The 23,450-nt window shown below is 46.1% G+C and overlaps 1 protein-coding gene across 1 annotated transcript in view; it reads right to left on the bottom strand.

The window, feature by feature from the left end:
- Positions 1 to 23,450, bottom strand: part of BOC (BOC cell adhesion associated, oncogene regulated) — a 73,484-nt gene that overhangs the window by 13,318 nt on the left and 36,716 nt on the right. Inside the window, exons 4-7 of the mRNA XM_080919641.1 lie at positions 5,792 to 5,938; positions 3,945 to 4,088; positions 2,633 to 2,926; positions 1,678 to 1,950 (exon numbers count right to left, since the gene is read on the bottom strand). Coding sequence (XP_080775767.1) covers positions 1,678 to 1,950; positions 2,633 to 2,926; positions 3,945 to 4,088; positions 5,792 to 5,938 — 858 coding nt within the window. The remainder of the gene's footprint in view (positions 1 to 1,677; positions 1,951 to 2,632; positions 2,927 to 3,944; positions 4,089 to 5,791; positions 5,939 to 23,450) is intronic.

Below are 23,450 nucleotides of genomic sequence, written 5' to 3'. Positions count from 1 at the left end.
TTGAATCTCAGAGGGCACTTTGAACTTGGACTTCTCTAAGTTCCTTAAGAGTTGTCTTAATCTGTGTGTATGTATAGATACAGACTTATGGGCACGAAGTCAGAGGCCCTGAACTAGACTTGCAAGCAGTTGTGAGCCGCCTGACGCTGGTTCTGGTAACTGAACTCTGATACTCCATTTGACAAAGGCTTGGGCTTGTAATGGTTAACCTTGACCACCAGCTTGGCTTACTTGAGAAGCTCCTGGGAGGTTAGAAAAGCACACCTTTGGGGTTAGAGACTAAAGTGTCTCCTAAGAGAATCAACAAGAGTGAAAGACCCACCTGACCTGAGTGCTTCCATCTTACAGGCAAGGGCCCAGTGAAGTAAAATGGAGGAAAAGGTAAAGCCAATTAGTGTACCAGGCATTCTCTTTGTCTTTTGAGTGTGATGGGCTCTGCCCCTTCATACTCTCCTTGCCGTGAGAGACTAACACCCCCCCACCCACCAAAAAAAACCTTTTCTCCTTTTAAGTTGTTTCCCTGGGATATGTTTCTGAACAGTGAGCATGTGTGCTTTATGTCAATTTGCTCTGGAGGCACATGGACCCGAATTCTCCTTTCTCTGCTGGGGGTGGAGACATGGGCTTTTACCTTGAAGCTTCAACACTGACACACAGTGAGTCTTTCCCTTCTCCACTGAAGTGACTAGAGACATGAATTCAACTGGGACTGCTCTCTGGGAATCTAGGATCCAGGAGCAGGATGGCAACATTCCATCCACAAACTTTTCCAGCCTCAGTCTCAGCCGTACCGACCTCCCTTCATAGAACATTGGCATCTTACAATGATGGCTTAAACTGTATCTTCCCTTGTAGTTTTTCTCTCAAATTCTTTCCATGGTGTACTGGCTGGTTTTGTGTCAACTTGACACAGGATGGAGTTATCACAGAGAAAGGAGCCTCAGTTGAGGAAATGTCTCCATGAGATCCAACTGCAAAGCATCTTCTTAACTAGTGATCAAGGGGCCAAGGGGGGAGAGTCCAGCCCATTGTGGGTGGTGCCATCCCTGGGCTGGTAGACCTGGGTTCTATAAGAATGCAGGCTGAGCAAGCCATGGGAAGCAAGCCAGTAAGTAACATCCCTCCATGGCCTCTGCATCAGCTCCTGCTTCCTGACCTGCTTGAGTTCCAGTCCTGACTTCTTTTGGTAATGAACAGTGATGTGAAGTGTAAGCTGAATAAACCCTTTCCTCCCCAACTTGCTTCTTGGTCATGATGATTGTGCAGGAATGGAAACCCTGACTGAGACACATTGTTTCATCTTCTTTACAGGAAGCTTTCCCAATAGAGAAGGTCTTTCTCATGCTTTGCATTCTCTACCTCACATGGTGCAGAGCACATAGTAGGTCCCAGTCAGTGCAAATGTCAATTGAACTGGCTCAAGCTAAAAAGAAAGGGCTTACTCATCCTTGTTTTAAAGCCCTCGTTGTTAAGTACAATTCTTCATAATCATGAAAGCCCACAGACTTGAAAAAATTACTCATTTTTAAAAATCCCATTAAATAGGTCATATTCGTTAATGAAAAGTTGATTTATTAATAAATCAGTGTAACTTTGAACTTACAACTAAAAGTCATTTAAGAAAAAGACCATACCTGCTCAGCTGGAATTTCTGACCTCTGGGCTACTTGCACTCACCTGGCTGGGTGGTCCTCAGTTGAACCACAGCGTGGGCACTCCCAACGGCATTCTCAGCCATGCACTGGTACACGCCTTCGTCCTCAGGCCCAACGCTGATCACTCGAAGGGCTCTGCGAGACAGCCGGAGGCGCTGGCTGGCACTCAGGGGCACAGCATTCCTCAGCCATAGTACGGAGGGTGGGGGGTTTCCTCGCACCTCACAGGTGAGTTTTGCACTCTGGCCCCATGGGATGACCAGCTGCGACAGCTCCACAGTGACCTCAGGGGGTTCTGTGGAGAACACAGATCAGAATGAGACAGGCAGCCATGTCCAGGGCCACACAGGCTAGATGAGACGCTGCCTCAGATTGACTTCCTCCTCACTGGCTGTTGGGTTCTTCCAATGGGAGAAGTAGGGGGAGAAAATGTCTACATGACCAAGATTACACCAAGAGCCAAGGCCTAATCCTGGGATCTAAGAGTCTCTCTCTCCCTAGTGTACTTCCTTATGTATCTGCTCTGTGGCTTTTTACAATATAACCCTCTCTGAGTTTGGTTATATGCTTGTGATGGTTTGTATATGCTCGGCTTGGGGAATGGCACTGTTAGAAGGTGTGACCCTGTTGGAGTAGGTGTGACCTTTGTGGAGTAGGGTGTCACCATGGGTATGGGCTTTAAGACCTTCACCCTAGCTACCAGGAAGCCAGTATTCTGTTAGCAGCCTTCAGATGAAGATGCAGTGATCTCAGCTCCTCCTGCACCATGCCTGCCTGGATGCTGCCATGCTCCTCCTGCCTTGATGATAATGGACCTCTGAACCTGTAAGCCAGTCCCAATGACATGCTGTCTCTTAAAAGAATTGTCTTGGTCATGGTATCTGTTCACAGCAGTAAAACTCTAAGACAATGCTTCTAGAAGGGCTAGAAAGATCAGTGGGGAGATTAAGGAAGAGGAAGCCCATGGAGATGCTCACCAAACACCTGGACGTTGTAGAGAATGACAGCTGCACCGGGCTCGCCAACCCCATTGCTGGCCATACAGCGGTAGGTGCCTGAGTCCTCCTCACTGGTGGTGTCAATAAGCAAGTTACTCAGCAGGAAACGAGTCTTGTTGTAGGCAGCAATGCTGGACCCATCCTTGGCCCATGTGACTTGAGGTGGCGGGATTCCACTGGCCACACACTCCAGTATGAGACTCTGGCCTTTGGTGACAATGACAGTCTGAGCTTCTAGTGGGTAGATGATGCGGGCAGCCTCAGCGGTGGACCCTGGAGTAGAGAAGAGAGACACACAGAGGAAGATGTGGACTTCCTCCAGCCTGTCTCTGACAGCCCAGCTCCAGAAGGGCTCCACAGAACATGGACTTGAGGTGAAGCAGCCCCTCTGCTCACAGCGTAGCCAATGCAAAGGCCTTCCTCCTGCACAGACCACAGCTTAGGTCTTTTCGCTATAAGTGCTTACAGGGAGATGAGGGTGCAAAGGGAGAAATGTCTGAATGACGTGGGTAGCATTTCCTGATTGACTTGGGGCAGTGCACCCTGACCTGAGGACAATGTGAGATGCCAGGATCTGCTAGATCCTTCTTGACTTCAACACCCAAGCGAGTGTGCTCCTTGTAGGTTGAGAAACCTACTAAGCTGAGAAGGAGCCACTGTTGAAAGTTACACATTTCTTACAAAGTCCCCACAAATCAGTGGTTCTTTCCCATGCTCAGGATAGAAAGTCGCCATCTTTCTCACGGTGGGCAGTGTGCTGCTATCCCAGGGTCCCCACAGAGCCTGCCTCATGAGCCAACCAGCAGCCCATTGGAGACTCTATTTCTCCTCAGGAAAAAGAGGGGGCAAAAGTTTTGCTCCATTAGGTTTGGGAGAAAAAAAATCTCCCCTCGGGTGCTCAGTAGCAACTTACTGAGTACTTGGAGAAACTTGAGGGGTGCTGAAGAATGGGGGAGCCTGTGGAGCCTGTGTAGGTTTTCAGCAGAAGGAGGCACTAGGCTCAATTTAGGAGTAAGGCACAGAAGGTAGACCCAGACGCCTTCCACAAGGGATGTGTTCCATGCTCCTACCCTGCAAACACACGCCTCTTGCAAAGTAACTCGGAGGGAGCAACAGGCGAAAGGAGTTGCCCTTCACAGTGATGAGCTGTAGTGACAAGCAAGGCTGAGATGCTGTCTCTGCTCTACCTCTGGGCTCACGGACCCTGAACCTGGCCTCCTCTTCTCGCTTTCCAGCTTTGCTGGGCCTTATCCACAATACCCCGTAATTGACCCGTGAGCCTGGTCCTTACTGCGCACACGCAGCCTGTCACTGGAGCCGGAGGTTTTCACTTCCTGGGTCACTGGGTTGTAGGCGGCACACTTGTAAGTTCCCTCATCCTCCTGGCTGGCATTGACAATTTGGAGATTTCCCGATGGCATGATCAGGTAGTTGTCTGTGGATATGGTAGGGGAGAAACAAGATGAAGTGAGTTTGGGACCAGAATCTTACAGTCTGAGACTCCCCTAGAGAAAAGGGGTCCAAGAGAGAATCAAAGAAAGCCTGAAATGCTGTTTTCCACAAAAACGTGGTACCGTGTGGGCAGAGCGCCAGAGTAAGGAAGTGACTAACTACAGGCTCTTGACTGCTTGGCTGACTGCCCCTGAGTTTATGAGGGCCATCTTATGTTTTCAAGGGAGCTAGGGGAGGGTAGAAAGGATGCAGGGCTTAGGGTCAACCTGGGCTTGAGCTCTAGGGCTACAGGATAAGGCGTGATCCTGAGAAGTTAATCAGCCTCTTAGATCCATCTAGAAAAAGGCAGAAGGTCTGCCGCTAAAACACTGTAAGACTGAGTCTCGTGCCACACAAGCGTGGAAGAGATGAGTTTATCTAACCGACTTCAGCATTTTCTCCCCCTCTGTGTAACAGTCCCCATGCTAACCCACCTTACTAGTGAAATCCTTCTACTGAAGAGGAAAATTCTGATCCTTAGCCATTGCCCTGTCTCTGACAGCCACTGAAACCCCATTCTGTTCACCGTTGGCCTGGCAGGCTTTGTCTGCTCCTAGTCCAAGAGTGTTGTGAGCGGGTGGGGCTGAAGCTCGGGTTCAGGTTTGTTTGGCAGGAGGAGGACTCAAAACTTTTGGACAACACAGCAACAGGGGTGGCCTCAGTTTCCTGGCAGCCAGAGCACTGGCCTTCAGTCAGTTCTGAGCTCTGTCCTGGTGGCCCCTCCTGGGACTCAGGGTGTCACCAAGCTTGGTGCCTGCCTGCTGCTGGGCCACCCAGGTGTGAGCTGCTTAGGCAACTGCCAGATGGAGTGAATCTTGTCCCCGGGCTCTGTTGGGCAAGGATTATAGTTTCTGTCCCCTCTTATCTCCTCTCTGCTATTTCCAAGGGGTTAGACCAGGGTGCTTACATTTCGCAAGCAGTTTTCTGTCTTTTCTGAGTTTCTTCCCCCTCCCCTAAGATTTCAGTCACAAAATATAAATTTTTTCATAAGCAAAAGCAAAAAGCCTACAATATGGAAAGTATGCATTTTGAGTTACAAAGCCAGGGAAGGTTAAGTTAACTTGACTTTATGTGTACGTCTATTGTGAGGTGAGCTGACTTCATTTTAACGGGAGTATGCCTCCTTGTTGACACTGTGAACCACTGTGGCCTTTCCTATGCTAGACATTATGCCCACTGTGGTCTGAGCAGGAAACTATGAGATCTGAGATTGCTACAGTACCCAGGAAATGGGACAGTTGTGCAGTCTCACCGAAAGACTGCTTTGCCACGCGAGGGAAGCTCCTTTCCCACCAGGGAACACTGATGCTCTGGGAACTCTGGGCTTATCAGGTAGCCTTTCTCTACATGCCTTGTGACAGGGGCTTGAACAGGGAGTGTCAGGAACTGACCGTGCTGCTGAGTGTTTGCCAACACTTTGCAGGGTCCCACAAGATGAGTTAAGTCTCCGTGACAGGACGGAGGAACTCTATCATGGAACCTGCCCCCTTAGGGTCTTTGAGAGCCAAATGTCAGATTACGGGACAGCTGGCAAGCCTGAGGTTGGAGATGTCAACATTATGACGGGGACTCAGGGAGGTGGCAGCAGCTGACACAAATGAAAGCAGTCAGAGGCCAGCTCTCCTAGGCTTTCTGCCCATTCCTTACCTCTAGAGGCCTCCAGCCACTCCTGCTTCACGCTGTACCGGACCTGGGCTTTCGGGTGACTCTCAGGCAGGTGGCAGGCGATGACAGCTGTGTTCCCCTCGTCTACTTCGATCACATGTTGCACATCCAACTTAAAGTCCTGGAGATCTGTGAAGAGAAAGGAAGGTTCCTATTAGACCGGGATGGAGACGTGGGTTCTTGTTGGGAGTCACAATAAATGGCTTCAGCATTCATTCCGTGACGTAAGGGAATTCAGAGACAGTTCTCAGCCTCTGAAGATATATACAGGTTTATAAGGATTGTCTGCACAGCCCTCATTGCTGGATGCAGTTCAACTTGAGGTTGAGCATAACTTTGGGGAGACATAGAGAACACGGCTAGAAGGTAGACAAAACAGTTTCTTCTGTGATACTGAGCCCTAAGAATGAGTTGGTCCTACATGGCTGTCCCGGATGTGTTCATAGTCAGGGTACAAAGGTCCAAGCTCGGCTGTCAGAAGGTTCTATAAATGGAGACTGAAGAGAAAGATGAAAAGAAATGCTCATGTTTTCCTCCAGTTCCACCAAGGACAGCCTCCCAGGTTCTTCTCATACATTCACAAAAAGTGAAAAATGACTCAGTTACCAACCGTGATCATAGCCAAGACGCCACTGCCCAGGGTCTACTGTCACTAATAACTAGTCCTCTCTTAGGGTTATAGGTGGGGCTTTGTGGATGCCAAGTGTAGCAAGTCCATGTAAGGGACAGTATGGCATGGTTTTCTGCCCTTGGAACAGAGCCAGCAGGGCATGAGCCTCCATGAATATTGATGGTTACTGTGGGTTTAAGACTTTTTTGTATAACAGTCTATATATTTTCACGTTCCTCCTCTGAGGAATGTCACCTCTGCCAAGGTCAATGACTCTACCATAATCAAAGACAGCATGAGTCTGGGAGGTGAAGGCCTGTCTGTGTCTCAGCAAACTGGTCGAATGCTGTGACCTTCAGGACAGCCCTTAGGACTGTGGAAAAGAACACTGAAAATGTGAGTTCAAAAACATATATATTTCTCAGCTATGCAAAATATAAGGATGCAATATGAATTGCATAAAGAGCTTCACAGATCTAAAGGAACAGAGGCAGCCACACCATGAGCCAGTTTGTCAGAAAGATGCTAAGGAAGGAGATAAAGATATTTAGGGCATGGTGATTGCAAGGCAAGATCACACAGCTAAGGTTTTGTTTGTTTGTTTGTTTATGCTTACAGAGGCAGGTGGATTCCTGACTTCAAGGTTAGCCTGGGACAGAGCTAATTTAAATCCAGGAGTGGTCAGAATAGTAATTTCAGGGCAGGATCCCACCCAGCTATCTTATTGTCTGTGCTTGTGCTTGCTGTCTTTTTCTAAGACTCAATGGGGTCAAGGGATACTGATGCATGGGATAATCAAAACAGAACCTGGGGTAAAGACTGAAGTGATATGTAAAATAAAAGACGGGGCTTTTAGCCTGCAAGAGGTGACCTATCCAGAGAGTTCTTAGAATAGCAAGAGAAAGCCATTTTGGGCAGAGCATAGCGTGTCATCTTAGACCCATGATTTGACTTCTGGTCTTGTGTTTTGCCACTTACAAATACCCCTTCTCTCAGAACCCCTCTCCAAGCCGGAAGTTTGTCCTTGGTATGCGGATACTCAAGGGATCTCAGAGGTCACCCCAGCTGGTACCCTGCTGTGGAATTTGAGAGGAGCTGAGGGTCCTGACACAGGCTTCAGCATCGTCTGGCATCCGTGTGGCTATTTCTACTGTGTCAGCTTTGTGAGAGACTGGATCTAAAACAGGAGATGATGAAGATGGAGCAGGGGCAAGATGTTTCCTAAACAATCCATGTGCCTAAAAAACAAATCTCTTTGCATGGGCCAAATCACTGATGCTGTTGAAAAGCTGGGCCATTTCTACAACAAAACCACATTCTGAACAGGAAACTTGGTTTTCAGGATTGTAGCTGGATCTATTTTAAGAGAAGGAATAAAGCTAATAGAATACAAAGAATGGACCAAAATATTTTACCCAGACACTCTTTTCCGTGTGGCACTGAGGAAGCCATGGAGGCCGACTTTCAAAGTACAGACCCTTCCTAACTTTGCTTAGTCTCCAAGCCTTGGGCTTCCTGCAATTACACTGCAGGGCCTTCAGTGTTGTTTCCATGGGCCACTCAGAAAAGGTAAGCAGAGTAGGCAGAAACAAGTTTTCTCACAAAACATGAGAAATAACTGCCCAAAATAAATACAGGGAATCCTCGTGATCAAGTTCCCAGGCAAGATCAAGGAAGTGTTCTACTTCATGGAACTTTCTAGAACTTGTAAATCAGGCCATGGTAGAGAAGAAAACCTACTGCTTTTTATGAAAAAGATCTTTGTCCCTTTCATGCTAGGGTTAGATTGTTCACTTACTAAGGGCAGGGCCAAGACTTGTTCATATATGTCATCTAAGCCTAACTTGGGTCATGGTTTACAATGACAGTAGATGTTCGATGGCTTGATATCATGGAAACTAAGCTTCACAAGTTGGATGGCCACTTACATGGCCAATGAACCCAAATTCTCTCAAAAAGCTTGGCTTATGTTGTGAACTCAAAGACAAGGCCCTAACACAAATGTTCCATGAACGTTTAATTAAAGTGTAGTGGAACCAAGAACAGTTATTTTGGGGGAAAAAATGTCTGGTAACTGAGAGGTCAGAAGATGGCATCTGATCCCCTTGAGTTGGAGTTACAGACAGTGGTGAGTTGTTTTGCAGGTTATGTGGGTACTGGGGATTGAACCGGGGTCCTCTGGAAGAGCAGTCATCACTTTTAACTGCTGAGCCATCTTAAATCCTTAGCAATGTGTAAACAAAGAATCCTACATTGTCATTTGCGCTGGGGTGCCTGAGCCTATGTCCCAGCTGAAAACAGGTAATGCTGTTCCTTTAAAAACATTTCACTGAAAACATGCAAGAGCCCTAATCCTCCTCCAGGGTAGGGTTTCTTGTACCTGCCAAGTCAGGAAGCTTCCCACAAAGTAAGCTATGAGCAACTGCACTTCAGAAGCATCTGGAAAATTCCTCAGGCACTGAGAACCATTTCCCTCCATGGTCTAATAAATCTAAAGCTACCCCACCAAGAGTTGTTCCCCCCCACTCCCCACACACACCCACGTCTTCTTTCTTCACATTATCCCAAGGAAAATTGCCCCAAGCAACAATATACATAAACCTAGCAGATCATTTTGAAGAAAGATGTGAACAACCAAAAGGAGCTTGGCACCAAAAAGCCATCTCTATTAGAATGTCCCCAGGCCCCTGCCCACTTCAACTGAAGGCTCATCCAGGCACGAAGTACGTGCTCCATCCGGCACTCACCTCACCACTAAATGCTAGAACGCCGGGTCCTCCTTACGCTCCTCTTGGCTCTACTACACCCTCTGACAACAGAACAGAAACAGAAGGGCTGTGCATTCAGGGAGGCATGACGCTGGGCACTGGTCAGCCACGCAACCCAACTCTCCCTTTGTTCTGATGCCGACATGTGCACAACAGCCCATGTGGGTAGAGTTCCGGACACCCCATCTGGGCACCCCACTCCTCACAAGGGCTGACTGGCAGACAAGTCTTCTTGGCTTCAAAACAAATAAGCAGCAGTTTGGTCTTTGCCGCTGCCCCCCTCCTTGTGCCTGCTAAGCTTAAGTCTTAGATGCCATTTCCATCCCTCCCAGCTTGGCAGCTGCGGTAAGAATTCACTAAGGGATCAAAGGTGGAGTAATGAAGAGATGGGTGATGTAAAAATCAGGGCTCCCATTCCCCGTTCCTTGTGTTTCTGGCCAGGAAAGAGGCCAGAGATGGAGGAGACTCCGAGTTCAATAACACAACAGTCTATTATCAACAGGCAGATGTAGAGGCATGCCTCGTATGAAGGGGAACAAGCACCCTCTTCCCAGGCCAAGATTCTGCAGAGACGTTTCCTGGCCTTCAACAATGCCTCACTGGGAATAAGGGACAGGCCTTCAGTTACAAACAGGGCCTGTTGGCAGAAGGGTGGCTCGGGTTTCGTGGGAAAAGGCTTGATAGGAGACACACCTGTCCTTGCCTGTTGTCTGTGTGCAGAAATGTGTTGCAGGAATGTTTTTTTCAGCTTTAATCTCTTCCCTCCCCTTCTCCTTCTGTATCCTCTCTGCTCATTCTTTCAGACATTCACTGCATTGCCCAGTAGATCCATTCACTACATTGCCCAGTAGATCCATTCATTTCTCTGGTCTCCCTAGGTCAAAAGCCCGGGTCTTTGAGGTCACACCTGAGGTTACATGCTACATGACAGTAACATGCCTTACTGTCACAGTACTTTCTGAGAAAGCCCATCCCATTTCGAGCTCTATATAGAGTCTGACCTGGTTGCTTCTCCTGAAAAGCCCAGATTCCAAAGGGAAGCTGCATATTCCAACTCGTTAATCCTGTAGGACACCTCGATGCACTGTCTATAGAAGTTTCTCCAAATGTTCACCGTGATGCATCCTACACTTCCTCTTTCCACTTAAAGGGAATGTCAGGCCCAACTTCACCGGGCCACGGGAAAACCAGAAGACACACGATATGTACAAGCACTTCCTACCTGGTGAGGCACGTATGAGAAAGCACATACAGGCACATCTGACCTTGAGTAATTTGAACTTTTTATCCACTTTGTAGTCTTGCTCACTCTGCCCTTAGTGAGAAGCTCATAATAATAAGTAAAACAAACCAGGTGGTGGTGGTACATGCCTTTAATCCCAGCACTCAGGAGGTAGAGGTAGTCAGATCTCTGTGAGGCTGAGGCCTAGCCTTGTCTACAGGGCAAGCACCAGGACAACCAGGGCTACACAGAGAAACCCTGTCTCACAAAACCAAAATAACAACAACAGCAACAACTATTGTGAATTAAATTGCAATACCTGGAGGAATATGCCTATGTACCCTCAATACAAACTGTCAAATCCTAACTGAAGCCTTACCTCTTCGCCAAAACTTACTCTGTTACTGAGTGTCTAGGGTCTCACCTTCATGTTCCTAGCATAATCCAAACCCCCATTTTTCAAAGAGTTTTTTTCACTCAGCCTTCTACCAGGTGGTGAATCAAAGAAAGTCCTTTCTGTTCAGGCAGGAAAGATGGCACCTTAGCTGGATGCTGTAGGAGTCACCAACATCCCCATCTCCACGCAGGTGTTTATCACACACTGTCTCCCCCATACTCCCCTGGGTTCTCAGAGATTAGGGGACAAGCCTGCACTTATCTGCTGAGGTTTGGCTGGGATCCACCTGATTGTGAGCACTGCATGGGGCTCATTTGGCAAAGCTGCTGGGGCGGGGTGCTGAGCAGCCCCAGAGCCACGGGCAAATTTTTGGGCTTACTGTTGTCAACTCTATTCCTTAATTCTCACGGCCTCCCGAGCCTCGACTTGCCCCTGTGGCTGCTTGTTGTGTCTACGCTGAGGTTACAGAGCTTGGGAAGAACCTCTGCTGATGGTACCACTACTCAGTGATGTAATGACCCTGTGGTCTTTTTCTGCACCTCATTCTTCAGAGGATGGCCCATGGACAAGGAGTAGAAAGGGTGCTTTCTCTGGCCGAATCCCTGATTTACAGCTTCAGAGAAGGACTTAGGTGTGGCAGCGAAGAAGGTAGAGGGGCTATGGCATTGCCTGCCTAAGTGGCCTTGAGCAGTACTGGGCTTTCCTGAGCCCTAAACTGTTCCACTGATGGACAGAGGGTCACACACTTCATTCAGTCCTTCACACATATGATAGCTTAGCTACACCCATGAATTATCCTTGATGGGGGGGGGGTACCTTGCAAATGGAAAACTACAAAAGCCACCTGCTAAGGACAGGGGAGCAGCTGGTGATGCTCCTGAGCTCAGGGAGTCTGGCACCTGGAGAGGGACTGGGGTTACCATGACTTGGACAGGCGTCTCAGATGCTGAGCATCTGGGGAAATGACTAAGCACTTACCAGTGGGTAGCCAGGGCACACAGACCACTAAAACCAAACACCACTATAATTCACAAGGCTGGCCCAAAGCAGTGTTTTCTGTAGCAGACATTTAGTACAGTTCCACCCCTTCAGGCCTCATGGATGCCTCTACACAACCATTCGGGTCTGCAGAATTACACCAGGCCCTACAGAAAATGCAAAGGAAATAAGATAGGTCCTGGGCAGCGGGGCTTCTGATTGAACAGATGGGATAGGTAAGAAAGAATAGAGTTATGCACCAGTGTGGTGTCCCCAGCACGGTCCTCAGCCCCCCCTCCACCCCCCCCACACACCCCCCAACAGCCTAAGGCAGGCTGCCACAGCTGCATACAATCTGAAGAGGAAACTGCAGTTGCCAGCTTCATGCCCTGCTTGGCAAGCCAGGACAGTGGATAAATACGTTTGCTCTCTTTGGGATTTTTTTTTTTTCCTCTCTCTCTGCCAATCCAATTGTACAAATAATTTTGGCTCCAAACAAAACTCTATCCTGACAGCCATGGAGACACAACATGAGATTTCTCAAACACACTTTCTGATGAGAGCGAGGCATGCCATGGTGCCTTTTATTCAAAGAAAAACCAGTTTCCATGGGAGTGGGGGAAGGGTTGCCGCTGCCAAACAGGTTAGCTGTCAAATCTTTGTTGTTGTTGTTGTTGTTGCTGTTTTTCCCCTCAGTTGAGGTGTGGTTTCCCACATTTGAAAAGTGGAGGAGAGAGGAAAGAGGCCGGAGGACAGGAAGTAAAGGCAGAAAAAGGAAAACCATAGTTAAGACAAGAGAGAGAGAGAGAGAGAGAGAGAGAGAGAGAGAGAGAAGTGTGGCTGAGAAGGCATAAAGAGGCAGTGTGAGAGGAAGGAAAGGGGAAAAAAAGAATCTATTTTGCAATGTTATTAAATGATTTGCAACAAACTGGCTTAAGGCTTGAGGTTTTTTTTTTTTTTTTTTTTTTTTGAGGAATTTTTTTTTTGGCTTGAACCAATTAAAAAATATTTTTAAAAGACATAAGAGAACATGAAATGCGATTAGTCCTCAAAGACGAGTCAAAGATGGAACCATGTCTCCACCGAGTCTGGCAGCCAGATGCACGGAGAGATGTCTGCCGTCATGCGCATTTATCTGGCTGCGGCGCCTCAGTTTCTTTTGGACCCGATGAGAGTTTGGAAAAAATACATTGAAGAAAGAGAGAGGAGAAAAAGATTTACTTGCCAACAACCCACATCACACATACTTCTCTGATCATCCAAATATAAATATAAATACAAACTCAGCAATGGGAAAATTCATGCAAATCCTGGTGGTCTGGACTCCTCAGAGGCAAGCTGGATCCCAGCGCGATCTTTGACAGGGCTGGTGGCCAGCACAGGGAGAGAGAGGAGAAAACAGGAGCCAAGCAGCTCCGAAGGAAACAGAGATCTTGTAAACAGAATTCCAGGTTGGAGAGACAGGACCACTATCCTGGGGACAGAGGGGTTCATGTGACCCTCCTTCCTACCCACACATGGGAGGGGGCTGCTGCTCTCACCAACAGTGACTTTCTCTTGACTTCAGTGAGCCTCCATCTCCTCTATTTATTTATTGTGTCTTTGCGCACCTGCACATCTATGAACCACAATGACAACTCTCAGAAGCCGTCTTCCACCAGCTCGTAAGGTCTGTGGTTGAATTCGAGTGTCAGGCCTGCATGCAAACGACGCTCCCCACTGAGCCATCTTGCCAGCCCTCCGTTTGGTTTAATATCTTTTACACTTCTGACACCCATCAGTTTTCTTCCGAAAGCCCTTCTGTATTATCAATTTTACAAATGCCTTCTTTATCTTTCTATTTAGGTCAAACACCCCCCCCCACACACACACACACACCCCATTGTGAAATTAAGATTAGCCAAAATTAGCACAAATGTGTAAGAGAGTTATCCTTTCCACTTCATGGGGAAGCCCAGAAAAGACAGGAAGTTTCGACTATAAACAGGGACAAAAAAGAAAGCTGTAGGAAACAACACCATAGGGACAAAACTGAAAAAAAATTAAATTTCCCACTTCACATGTAAAAACACCTCAGAGGGAAAATAGCTCCACGTGTAGGTCTGCACTCGTATTAAAGTGTATTGTACTAGTTCTTGTTGTTGCTTTCCCAAAGAGCCAGTTCACTTGGTTAACTGAGAGTGTGTTATCATGGTTTGAATATGCTGGGCCCAGAGAGCGGTACTATTAAGAGGTGTGGCCTTGCTGGAGTAGGTATGTCACTGTGGGTATGAGCTTCCTAGCTGCCTGGAAGTCAGTCTTTCACTAGCAGCCTTCAGATGAAGGTGTAGAACTCTCAGCTCTGCCTGCACCATGCCTGCCTGGATGCTGCCATATTCCTACCTTGATGATAATGGACTAAACCTCTGAGCCTGTAAGCCAGCTCCAATTAAATGTTGTACTTTATAAGACTTGCCTTGGTCATGGCATCTGTTCACAGCAGCCAAACCCTAACTAGGCAGTGTGCTCCTGCTAAGTAATACTTGGACTACGAGAAAACATGGAGGTGTCACGTGCTCAAATCTTCTAAATGAACTAGACAGTAGCTTTAAAGGAATAATATTAAGCCTTGCTCGCATTCTTACTGATTTATTTTTCTTTCCTTTTTTTTCTTTTAAAATTTTGAGACAGAATTTCACTGTGCAGCATGGCTAGATGAAATGAAATATGTAGACCAAACTGACCATGAACTCACAGAGATCCACCTGCCTCTGCCTGAGTCCTGAGATTAATGCCACCATGCCAAGACTAATTTTTAAATCATGGGTATGTATGTTAAGAATATTCATTTGGCCAGGAAGAATCAAGAGTTAAAAATGTTGTGTTGTACCACCAGCTGAGGAGATATCAAGATCTAATAGCTGCTGGGAGATGGGAGAGATGGTCTTCTTTAATTGTGTGACCCTTAGAAGGTTGGCAACACTTCAGGGTAGAATCCACTCCCAACAGTATGTGCACTACACAAAAAAGATTTGAGAGGAGAAAGGGGAGGGGAGGGAAAGGGGTTGAAACAATTGAAATTCTGAAAGTGGATGGATAGATAGATGGGGTGCAGAAGGGATCTGAGAGGGGTTGGGACAGTCAGGTGACCAGAATCAAGAATCATATGAAACTCTCCTTTCTTTCTTTCTTTCTTTCTTTCTTTCTTTCTTTCTTTCTTTCTTTCTTTCTTTCTTTCTTTCTTTCTTTCTTTTAAATCTGGGGCTAGACTGTCTGGCTTGGTTAAGAATGGCTACTGCTCTTGTAGAAGAACCAAGGTGGCTCATAGCCATCTGTAACTCTGGCTCCAGATATCCAAAGCTTCTGTGGGCACCTGCACTCACATATTTACAAGTGTGTGTGTGCACACACACCAATAACATAAACTTTTAAAAAAGAGAGTACTTTATGCTAGAGAGCAATGGTGAGGCGGTTCTATGTACCAGCTCCTCTTCCAATGGACCCATTGCCAGCACCCACATGGTAGCCAATAGCCATCTGTAATTTTCATTTCAGGCTAATTCCCTCCTCTGGTCTCTTTGGGTAATGCATGTGTATGGTGTACAGGTAAAACATTTATGCATATAAATAAGAGTTTAAAATCCTAGTCTTGGTCTGGAGAGATGGCTCAGCAGTTAAGAGCGCTGTCTGCTCTTCCAGAGGTCTTGAGTTCAATTCCCAGCAGCCACATGATGGCTCACAACCATCTGTAATGGGATAGGTTGGCCTCTTTTGGTGTGTCTGAAGACAGGTACAATGTGTTCATACACGTAAAGTTAATAAATAAATCTTTTTTAAAAATCCTAGTCTTTCTTGACATTTTGATGCATCCACGGATTGCTTCACAATCCACCTTTCTATCACCATCATACTAGAATTGAAGCCCAGGTCAGCAGAGAAATTCCTATAGCTTGAATCCTCTGCTCCACCCCCTCAATATTTTATTTCTTACAATTCATTTTTTTTAAAAGCAAATCTTGGTTTCTTTTTCTTTGCTTCCTCCCTCCTCCCCTTCTCTCTTTTTTCTTCCTCTCCTTTTGGGTGGAGTAGGTAGAGACTTTCTACAGAGTCCTGACTGTCCTGGGACTCATTGTGTGGACCAGGCTGTCCTTTCACATGTTTTTGAAGTTAGCACACAGAGTAATGGGTCTCATCATGGGTATTTTCATACATATGCGTCACTTGTCTCTGTTCTTAATATATCACATTTGTCAAAGAGATCTTGCCATCTTTGTTCACTGACTGCAGTTCTTTTCAATCTTCAATGGATCAAAGAATTTCTCTTAAACCTTCACTGATGGCTTACTGTGACACAGGTATGAATCTTGAGAGTTGCTTCCCTCTAGGCAAAGACTGGGCCATCAGAGGGCTCAGCAGTGAACTTGGGATGCTAAGGAAATTGGGGAGGGGAGACCCTACTCCTGACTTAAGAAGGTGGGAGAGGAGATAAAAGATCCCTAGGGCGTCTTGAACACAGAACCAGCCATCTGAAGGGGTGGGGTGGGAATAGAAGGGAGACCATAAGACAGAGGCAGGGCTATGCTGGGTGAGGCTGTTTCAAGGAGCACACTGGGGCTCCAGCTGTACCCTGTGGTCCCTGAAGTCACTGTGTGTTTTTAAGCAGAATCAGTCACCGGAAATAAAGCACCATCTTCCTTCCTTCCTTCCTTCCTTCCTTCCTTCCTTCCTTCCTTCCTTCCTTTCTTTCTTTCTCTTTCTTCTTCCTTCCTCCCTCCCTCTCTCCCTCTCTTTCCTTTCCTCCCTTCCTCCCTCTCTCTCTTTTTTCTTTCCTCCCTCCCCCTCTCTCTTTTCTTCCCTCCCTCCCTCCCTCCCTCTCTTTTCTTCCCTCCCTCCCTCCCTCCCTCTCTCTCTTTCCTTTCCTCTCTCCCTTCCTCCCTCCTTCCCTCCCTCCTTTCCTCCCTCCCTCCCTCCCTCCCTCCCTCCCTTCCTTTTGAGACAGGTTTCCCTGAGTAGCCCCTGGCTATCCTGAAACTTTATCTGTAGACCAGGAGGTTAGCCTTGAACTCAGAGATCTGCCTGACTCTGCCTCTACAGAATTGAATGCATACACCACCACTACCAGGCTCAGCACTGTTTTCTCTTAAAAAAAACAAAACAAAAAAAAAACTGGATTTTTTTTTTTTTTTTTTTTTTTTTTTTTTTTTTTTGTTGCTTGGTTTGTTTGTCACTTCTATGGCTCACTCATTTGGGGTTTTTTTGCTTACATCTTTGTCAAAACACTTTGACTCAGATATGCTCTCTAGTTCTCAAACTGCTCACCACATTCCAAGTCTAGTCCACCTCTAAATCGGAAGTCTAAAAGTAAGGTACAAGCAGAAATCACCAAACTTTCGCACACAGACCAAGATGGAGCATGAAGGAACTTATCAACTCACACAATTGTCCCTTTTCGTCCTATAGGAGTCATGTTGCATCCTTCCACCCAGTGGTCCAGTGGTTTGGAGACAGATGCATCAATGCTCCGCCCATCCTCGGCGCAATGGGCTCTGATGGCCCTTTCTTTTTCTCTTAGCTTAGACAGTGGATTTTATGTAAGTGTGTGAGTGTTGGGGGAAGGGTGCCAAGAGTCTTCAACTGTACTCTTGGTAAAAGTACCATAGACCTGAGGTCAGTTTGGTAGACAGTGCCTACTATGAAACTGGGCCCTGGCTGCCTCAGCAAATATCTGCTCCTAAGTAAGATGCTCTGAGCAGAGTTTGTAGCACAGGTCTGTGGAGGTGTTTCTACCAGGCCACCTAAGATCAGTGTTGCTAATGCCAGCAACACTACCATATTCTACCACAATATCAGGGAGAATTCTTATAAGACAATTTCATGCCTTATTTACCCTAAAAAGGAAGAAATTGGTTATGACTCTTGCCTAGAGCTGCAGGCATTTTTATTATTTTTTAATTAACATATTCAGCTGCTTAGGGCCTTCTGGGTCTGAAGATCTCTGGATGATATTTTTGCTCACCTGGCCAAGTCAAACATATCATTTACCACTAAAAGCAGTAAATTTCAAACTAAGCCTGTCCTGTCCTCCGTTTCCAAGTCTTGGCTGCCATGGGGTTGTCCCAGCCATGGTTTCAGCTGTAGACTGCCTTCTCTTCTTGGGGCAGCTCAGAAACCCACCTGTGTTTACTTTTCTCCTCATCTCTTCTTTCCTCTGACATCCTTTCATCTCCCAAACAAGGGCTCATACAGGGGTTCACAATTCAGCCCAGTGGCTCCACATTTATTTTTTTTTTCAATTTGGAGCAACTGGCTACTTGTTTTCTCTGGTAGTCACACCCAGACTGTGCCAGACTGGTGTGTGTTTGGGGTTGGGGATGCTACTATAGGGGGGGAACACCTAACTTTAGAACTCCCTTCTGAACCACAGCATGTGCATTCCTCAAAGGTAAAAAGACAAGACAGAGTTGAGAATAGCACAGAGTAGCAGAAGCTGAATGACTAACATTGGTGGGGGTGGGATGGGGGAGGAGGCTAGAGAGCTAGCCTGGTGGTTAAGAGCAGTACCTGCTCTTCCAGGGGGCCCAGGTTTGGTTCTGAGCATCCATGCAACCATCTGTAACTCTAGTTCCAGGAGATGCTGTGCCTTCTTCTAGTTTCTTTGGGCATCAGGCATGCACATGGTATACAGATGCATATGCAAGCCAAACACCAATAAGTAAAAAAATTAAAAACTTGGTAGTGTTCACTATTGAAAACTCTTGGTCCTTCCAGGCAGGGTTGCTAGGTCTGTCCACCATGTGGACGGCTGAATTCAGTTGTTAAAGGCTTGGGCATGGCATGTGAAGTTTTAGGACATTAGAGACAAAAGCAGAGCCACACACATCACACATTCTTTAAGATTCAATTCCTGAGTCTTTCCCAGTAATCCCCCCTCCCAAATTGAAATAAATAATTGCTATAAAAAATAAATCATTCAGCTCCCATTAAAACCTGTGCACATCTCTGTTGGACAACTTAGAGGGCCAAATGGAAGGTCATTTTCTCCATTAGACAGAGAGGTTCTCAATAACTGAGACTAGATCTTTCTGTGATGTACTAAATTCTAAACACATCTGCATTAAGGCACCAGACTTCAAAATGTCTAGACAGGGAATCCAGCACCTGGGAAGTTATACTTTCAAGCCTCCCAAGATTGGCTCACTGGTTTTCATTTTGCTTAACAAATGATGTCTCTAAGGATAGAATACATCTGTTAGGCAGTGGGTGTCTGAGGAAGAAGCAAAATTAAAGGGGACCAGATAATGAATCAAGGCAATAGAAAATGTCTCAGGAAGAGCATGGCAGTGATGACTGGATTCTTGGTTTGCCTGCATACTTTTTCTTTTAGTCTCTCTACCTCTCTGTTCTAAAAGAAGGGTGGGGGTGATTAAAAAGGCTAGAAAATATAAGTATTAGACTGAATTTAAAGTAAAAGTTAAGACATAATATGCAAATAAAATATCAACAAATCAAACTTCATAACACGAAGGCTTTAATGAAATTGTTGAATGTGTCCAAAGCACTTCCAGACAACATAGAGGCACCAAACTAAGAAGGCTGCAGGAAGCTGGTACCTTTATCCTCTGGGAGGGTGTGATGGAAATTCTTGGTTGTCAACTTGACAACATCTGGGATTAACTAAAACCCAAACGGCTGGGTACACCTGTAAGAGATTTTTTTTTTTCCTTCTTTTTTTTTTTCTTTTTTCTTTTTTTTTTTTTTTTTTTTTTTGGTCTTAATTAAATCATTTGAAGTGAGAAGACTCACTTCTAATCCAGATCTTTGAAGTGGGAAGATCCACCTTTAATCTGGACCACATCTGCTGGCAGGCTACATAGCACAGAAGGATGCTTGCTGTGTCTTTCTTTGCCTGCTTGCTTTCATTCTTCCTCACAGGCATTAGAGCCCACTTCCTGAGGATTTGGGCTCATACATAAAGACCAACGGAGACATCTCAGCCTCATGGACTGAACAACTACTGGGTCCTTGGACCTTCCTTTCAGAGCCATTATTGACGACCCAAAGCACGGTGCTGAGGCTCACAGGTGAAATTGGGGGCCAGTATGAAGTCTGGAGGCACCCAGCTATCTGCTCTGGACTCTGGAGCAGAGTGGGAAATACTGGGTGAGCCACATAGAGTTGTAGTCTTGTAGTAAAACATTTATGGAAAGGAAAAGAAAGGGAGGGAGGGAGGGAGGAGCAAGCTCAGAGTCAAAGGCATTTAAATATCAAGTGTCAGGCTGACCAGGAACCCTGAAGTAAGGCTTTAGTGGTGGGAAAAACATTACCAAAAAGCAAGGTTAGGTTAAACCAGTGGTTCTCAACCCTCCTAATACTTCAACCCTTTAATACAGTTCTTCATGTTGTGGTGACCTCCAACTTTAAAAAATAATTTTTGTTGCTACTTCATAACTGTAATTTTGCTACTGTTATATATCATAATAAAAACATCTGTGTTTTCTGGTGGCCTAAATGTGGCCCTTATGAAAGGGTTGTGACCCACAAGCTGAGAACTGTTGAGTCAAACAAAAGAGAAAATTTTCCACAGAATCAAATGGTTCCTACCTGCAAGGCAGAGCAGGTAGGAAAGACATGGGGGAATCTCTTCAAGGAGTTCTAGACTTCTAGCTCTATTTTTACCAAAATCTAGAAGCTGATGCTACCTGGTCAGGATGAAGTCTATCTCCCGGCATCAGCACAGGAGAACCAGAGGCCTGGGCCAGGAGCGTTTTCGAGGGGCCTCCCTATCCTGAATCCTCCATCCAGATCTTTGACTCTCCCCTGTAAAGCTCTCAGTGGTCTCTAGATGGAATCCAAGATGAGGCATGTTGCCAGATAGGCCACACAACATTGCTTTGTGCAATGTAAAGGAGGGCCCCAAGGAGGCCTTTAAACACACTCTCCTGCCCTGCCTGCCTCTAAACGTAGAGGGTGCCATTGGCAATCTGATCTAGAGAGACCAGTTTTCTTGTACACCAGCCAATCAATAAAACACAGATCCATTCTGTTCAGGAATGTGTTCTAAGAAACTTAACCTAACTGCTGAGTCTGGGCCAGACCTTCCAATGGCATTAACCCAAAAATAGCACCCTGTTTTCTGGTACTCACCAGCCTTCCTAGCAGACCAAGGCTCCCTCCTTCAATTCTGGGAGGCTGCTCCACCCCTCCCCCACTCCCTCCTCAGAAGGACACTCACCCTACCTGATCATCCCATTTCCCCAAGTTCTCCTCCTTCCTAGTCAGATACAAACATTTCACTTGGGATTCACCCATCTGAGTGACAAGTTCTTGGCTTTCAAGTGAGAACAGCCCCACTTCAGCCCACGCCCTCTCTGCCAACCACACATCCCTTCAAGCACCAGAGAAAGCAGGAGCCAGGATTTTTTTTTTCAAATAAAATAATTGAATCTCCTCTCACACAGATATATTTTGGATCAAACAGGTCCAAACTACACCACCTCTTCTCCAACTCCCCTTTCTCCAAACACAAGAAGGTTCAGGCTGGCTCCTCATTAGCCTGGATAGACAATTAGAGAGTGTCTTCAGAGTCTGCAGACACACGCTGATCATTTGCAGATAGAATCTCTCTTCTGGAGGCTTCTTTAAGGCACAAATGTTGAAAGGTACTTCTTATTTGGAATAATGAACAAGTGGGAAAGAATGAATTGCCCAGTGACAGGAAATAATACTTCAGTTGTGGTGGAATGCTACAGTAGGGGGAGGATGAGTACGCTAGCCAAGGACACAGTGGGGTGCCTGAGACGGACTGGTACGTGATATTATATGTTAAACACACATGCAGAAGCTCACTTAGGATCCAGACGATTTGTGCTTTACTGTTAGGCATGTTATAGTCATTGAAGCAGAGAGGTGAACTGTCTACCACAAAGCCAAAGGAAAATGTGTGTCATACAGGGCCAAACAGGAAAAAATAAGAGTAGAAACTGTATTGTTCACTCATGTTAGAACAACTGTTAATAGATTTTTTTAAATCCGTTTTCCTCCCAGCCACTCTAGGCCGTAAGCTTTGGCTCATTCCCTAACTGACTTATAAGTTATTTAATTCATTTAAATCATTCTCTGTCTACAGTTTGGTTAGTTACCTCTCCTTCAGTTCTGGCCAGTTTCTTCCTTTGCATCTCCTCAGCATGTACCTGCTGGTTTCTGTCTGTCTCCTCAGTCTGGCATCTCCAAAATCCCTGAGGCTTCTTTCATTCTCTTGCTACTTTCCAGAATCCTCTCTTATTCTGCCAGTGCCCCACCTCCTATTTCCTGCTTCTACTCATTGGCCATAGGCTTTTTTATTGACAGGCAGTGGTCATAAGAGAGTCTCTCTACATTCAACAACATAAATGATATGGGTCTGGATAAGAACTGGAAGAGTATATGCCAAAATGACAACCAAGGTTGTGTGAAGATGGCAGACTTAGGGGTCATATTGCTTTCTACATATTCCAAACTTCTTATAGTGCAATTATAATTTTAAAATTGGTAACAGGAAGTAGGGTATGCCAAGAAGTGTGGTTCTGATCTTGGCCACTCTTGACATGATTCAATGACTCCTACCTACCTCTACCGTCTTCCTCTGAACCCTACAACATCTCCTACTCCCCCTCCAAGCACAGCCAGAGGAAAGTGCATAGTTAGACTTTATCCAGCACGTCGCCTGTTCCTAGGGACCTGATGCTCAGAGTCAAGGCACTCTTTCTGCCAAGAAAGAGAGCAGCTCCATGTGGGCTGGGGAGGAACAGATCTCAAGGTCAAGCTGGCCTTCGGGGAGTTATCTGTGCCCTGTAGCAGGGGTTAGAACTTGATATTTCCTAAGAAGCCGGGGGCACCACAGCAAACCTGTTTCACTCTCCCACATTGTTGTTCTCTTGGGGATTTGGAACCAGAGGCAGGATGGGGCCTTTTGCCCATGCTTTTCTGTTCCCCAATTCTTCTTTCTGGGGCTCCCAACTCACGTACCTCAGTGATCTCAGCTGACTTCAATAGATTGCACACATTTTCACCCTTGGATCTATTGGGTGTGGAGGAGCTCATTTCCTAGAACCACATCACCCATAAGCCCAATGTTGATCGAGACAAGGAAGCCCAAAGCAAGCTTATCAAGGATAAGTGAACACTATTAAGGTATGAGAAAATGAGCCCTAGGAATCTCAAAGCTTATATCCAAATTCGTAAAGTCTTGACAAGTTCCTCTGCATCCCACACTTCATGTGGAAAAGGCCAAGATGGAAGCAGTTCTTTGTTTCCTGGCTGTAAGCTAAGAATGAGTACCAAGGCTGCATGTGAACAGTGATGCTCATGAAGGACTCATGAATGAAGGACTAGGAATCAGATAGTAAACACCCGATGCATAGGACATTGTACATCAAGTGTAAATCGCATTTAAATGCAGTGTGTCATACTGTCCCATACCATATGGCCTAACATAACAACTTGAGTGGGGTATGTAGAGTGACAGTTAGTATTTCCTGTCCCAGGTGAGGCTTCTCATCCAGCTGCCACCATCAAGACACTTGACCCCACTTTTTTTTATTGGATCCTCATAATACATGCTTAAGTTGTTTACACAAATTATGTCCCACTTAAGACTGTGTGGCAAGAAGTACAAGGAAACTGAGTCAACCAGAATTACCTCTTCGTGT

Source organism: Micromys minutus (assembly GCF_963924665.1).
Source record: "Micromys minutus genome assembly, chromosome: 7".
Taxonomy (NCBI): Eukaryota; Metazoa; Chordata; class Mammalia; order Rodentia; family Muridae; genus Micromys; species Micromys minutus.
The sequence above is the reverse complement of the archived record's forward strand: the minus strand, read 5'-3'. Positions and strand labels throughout refer to the sequence as shown.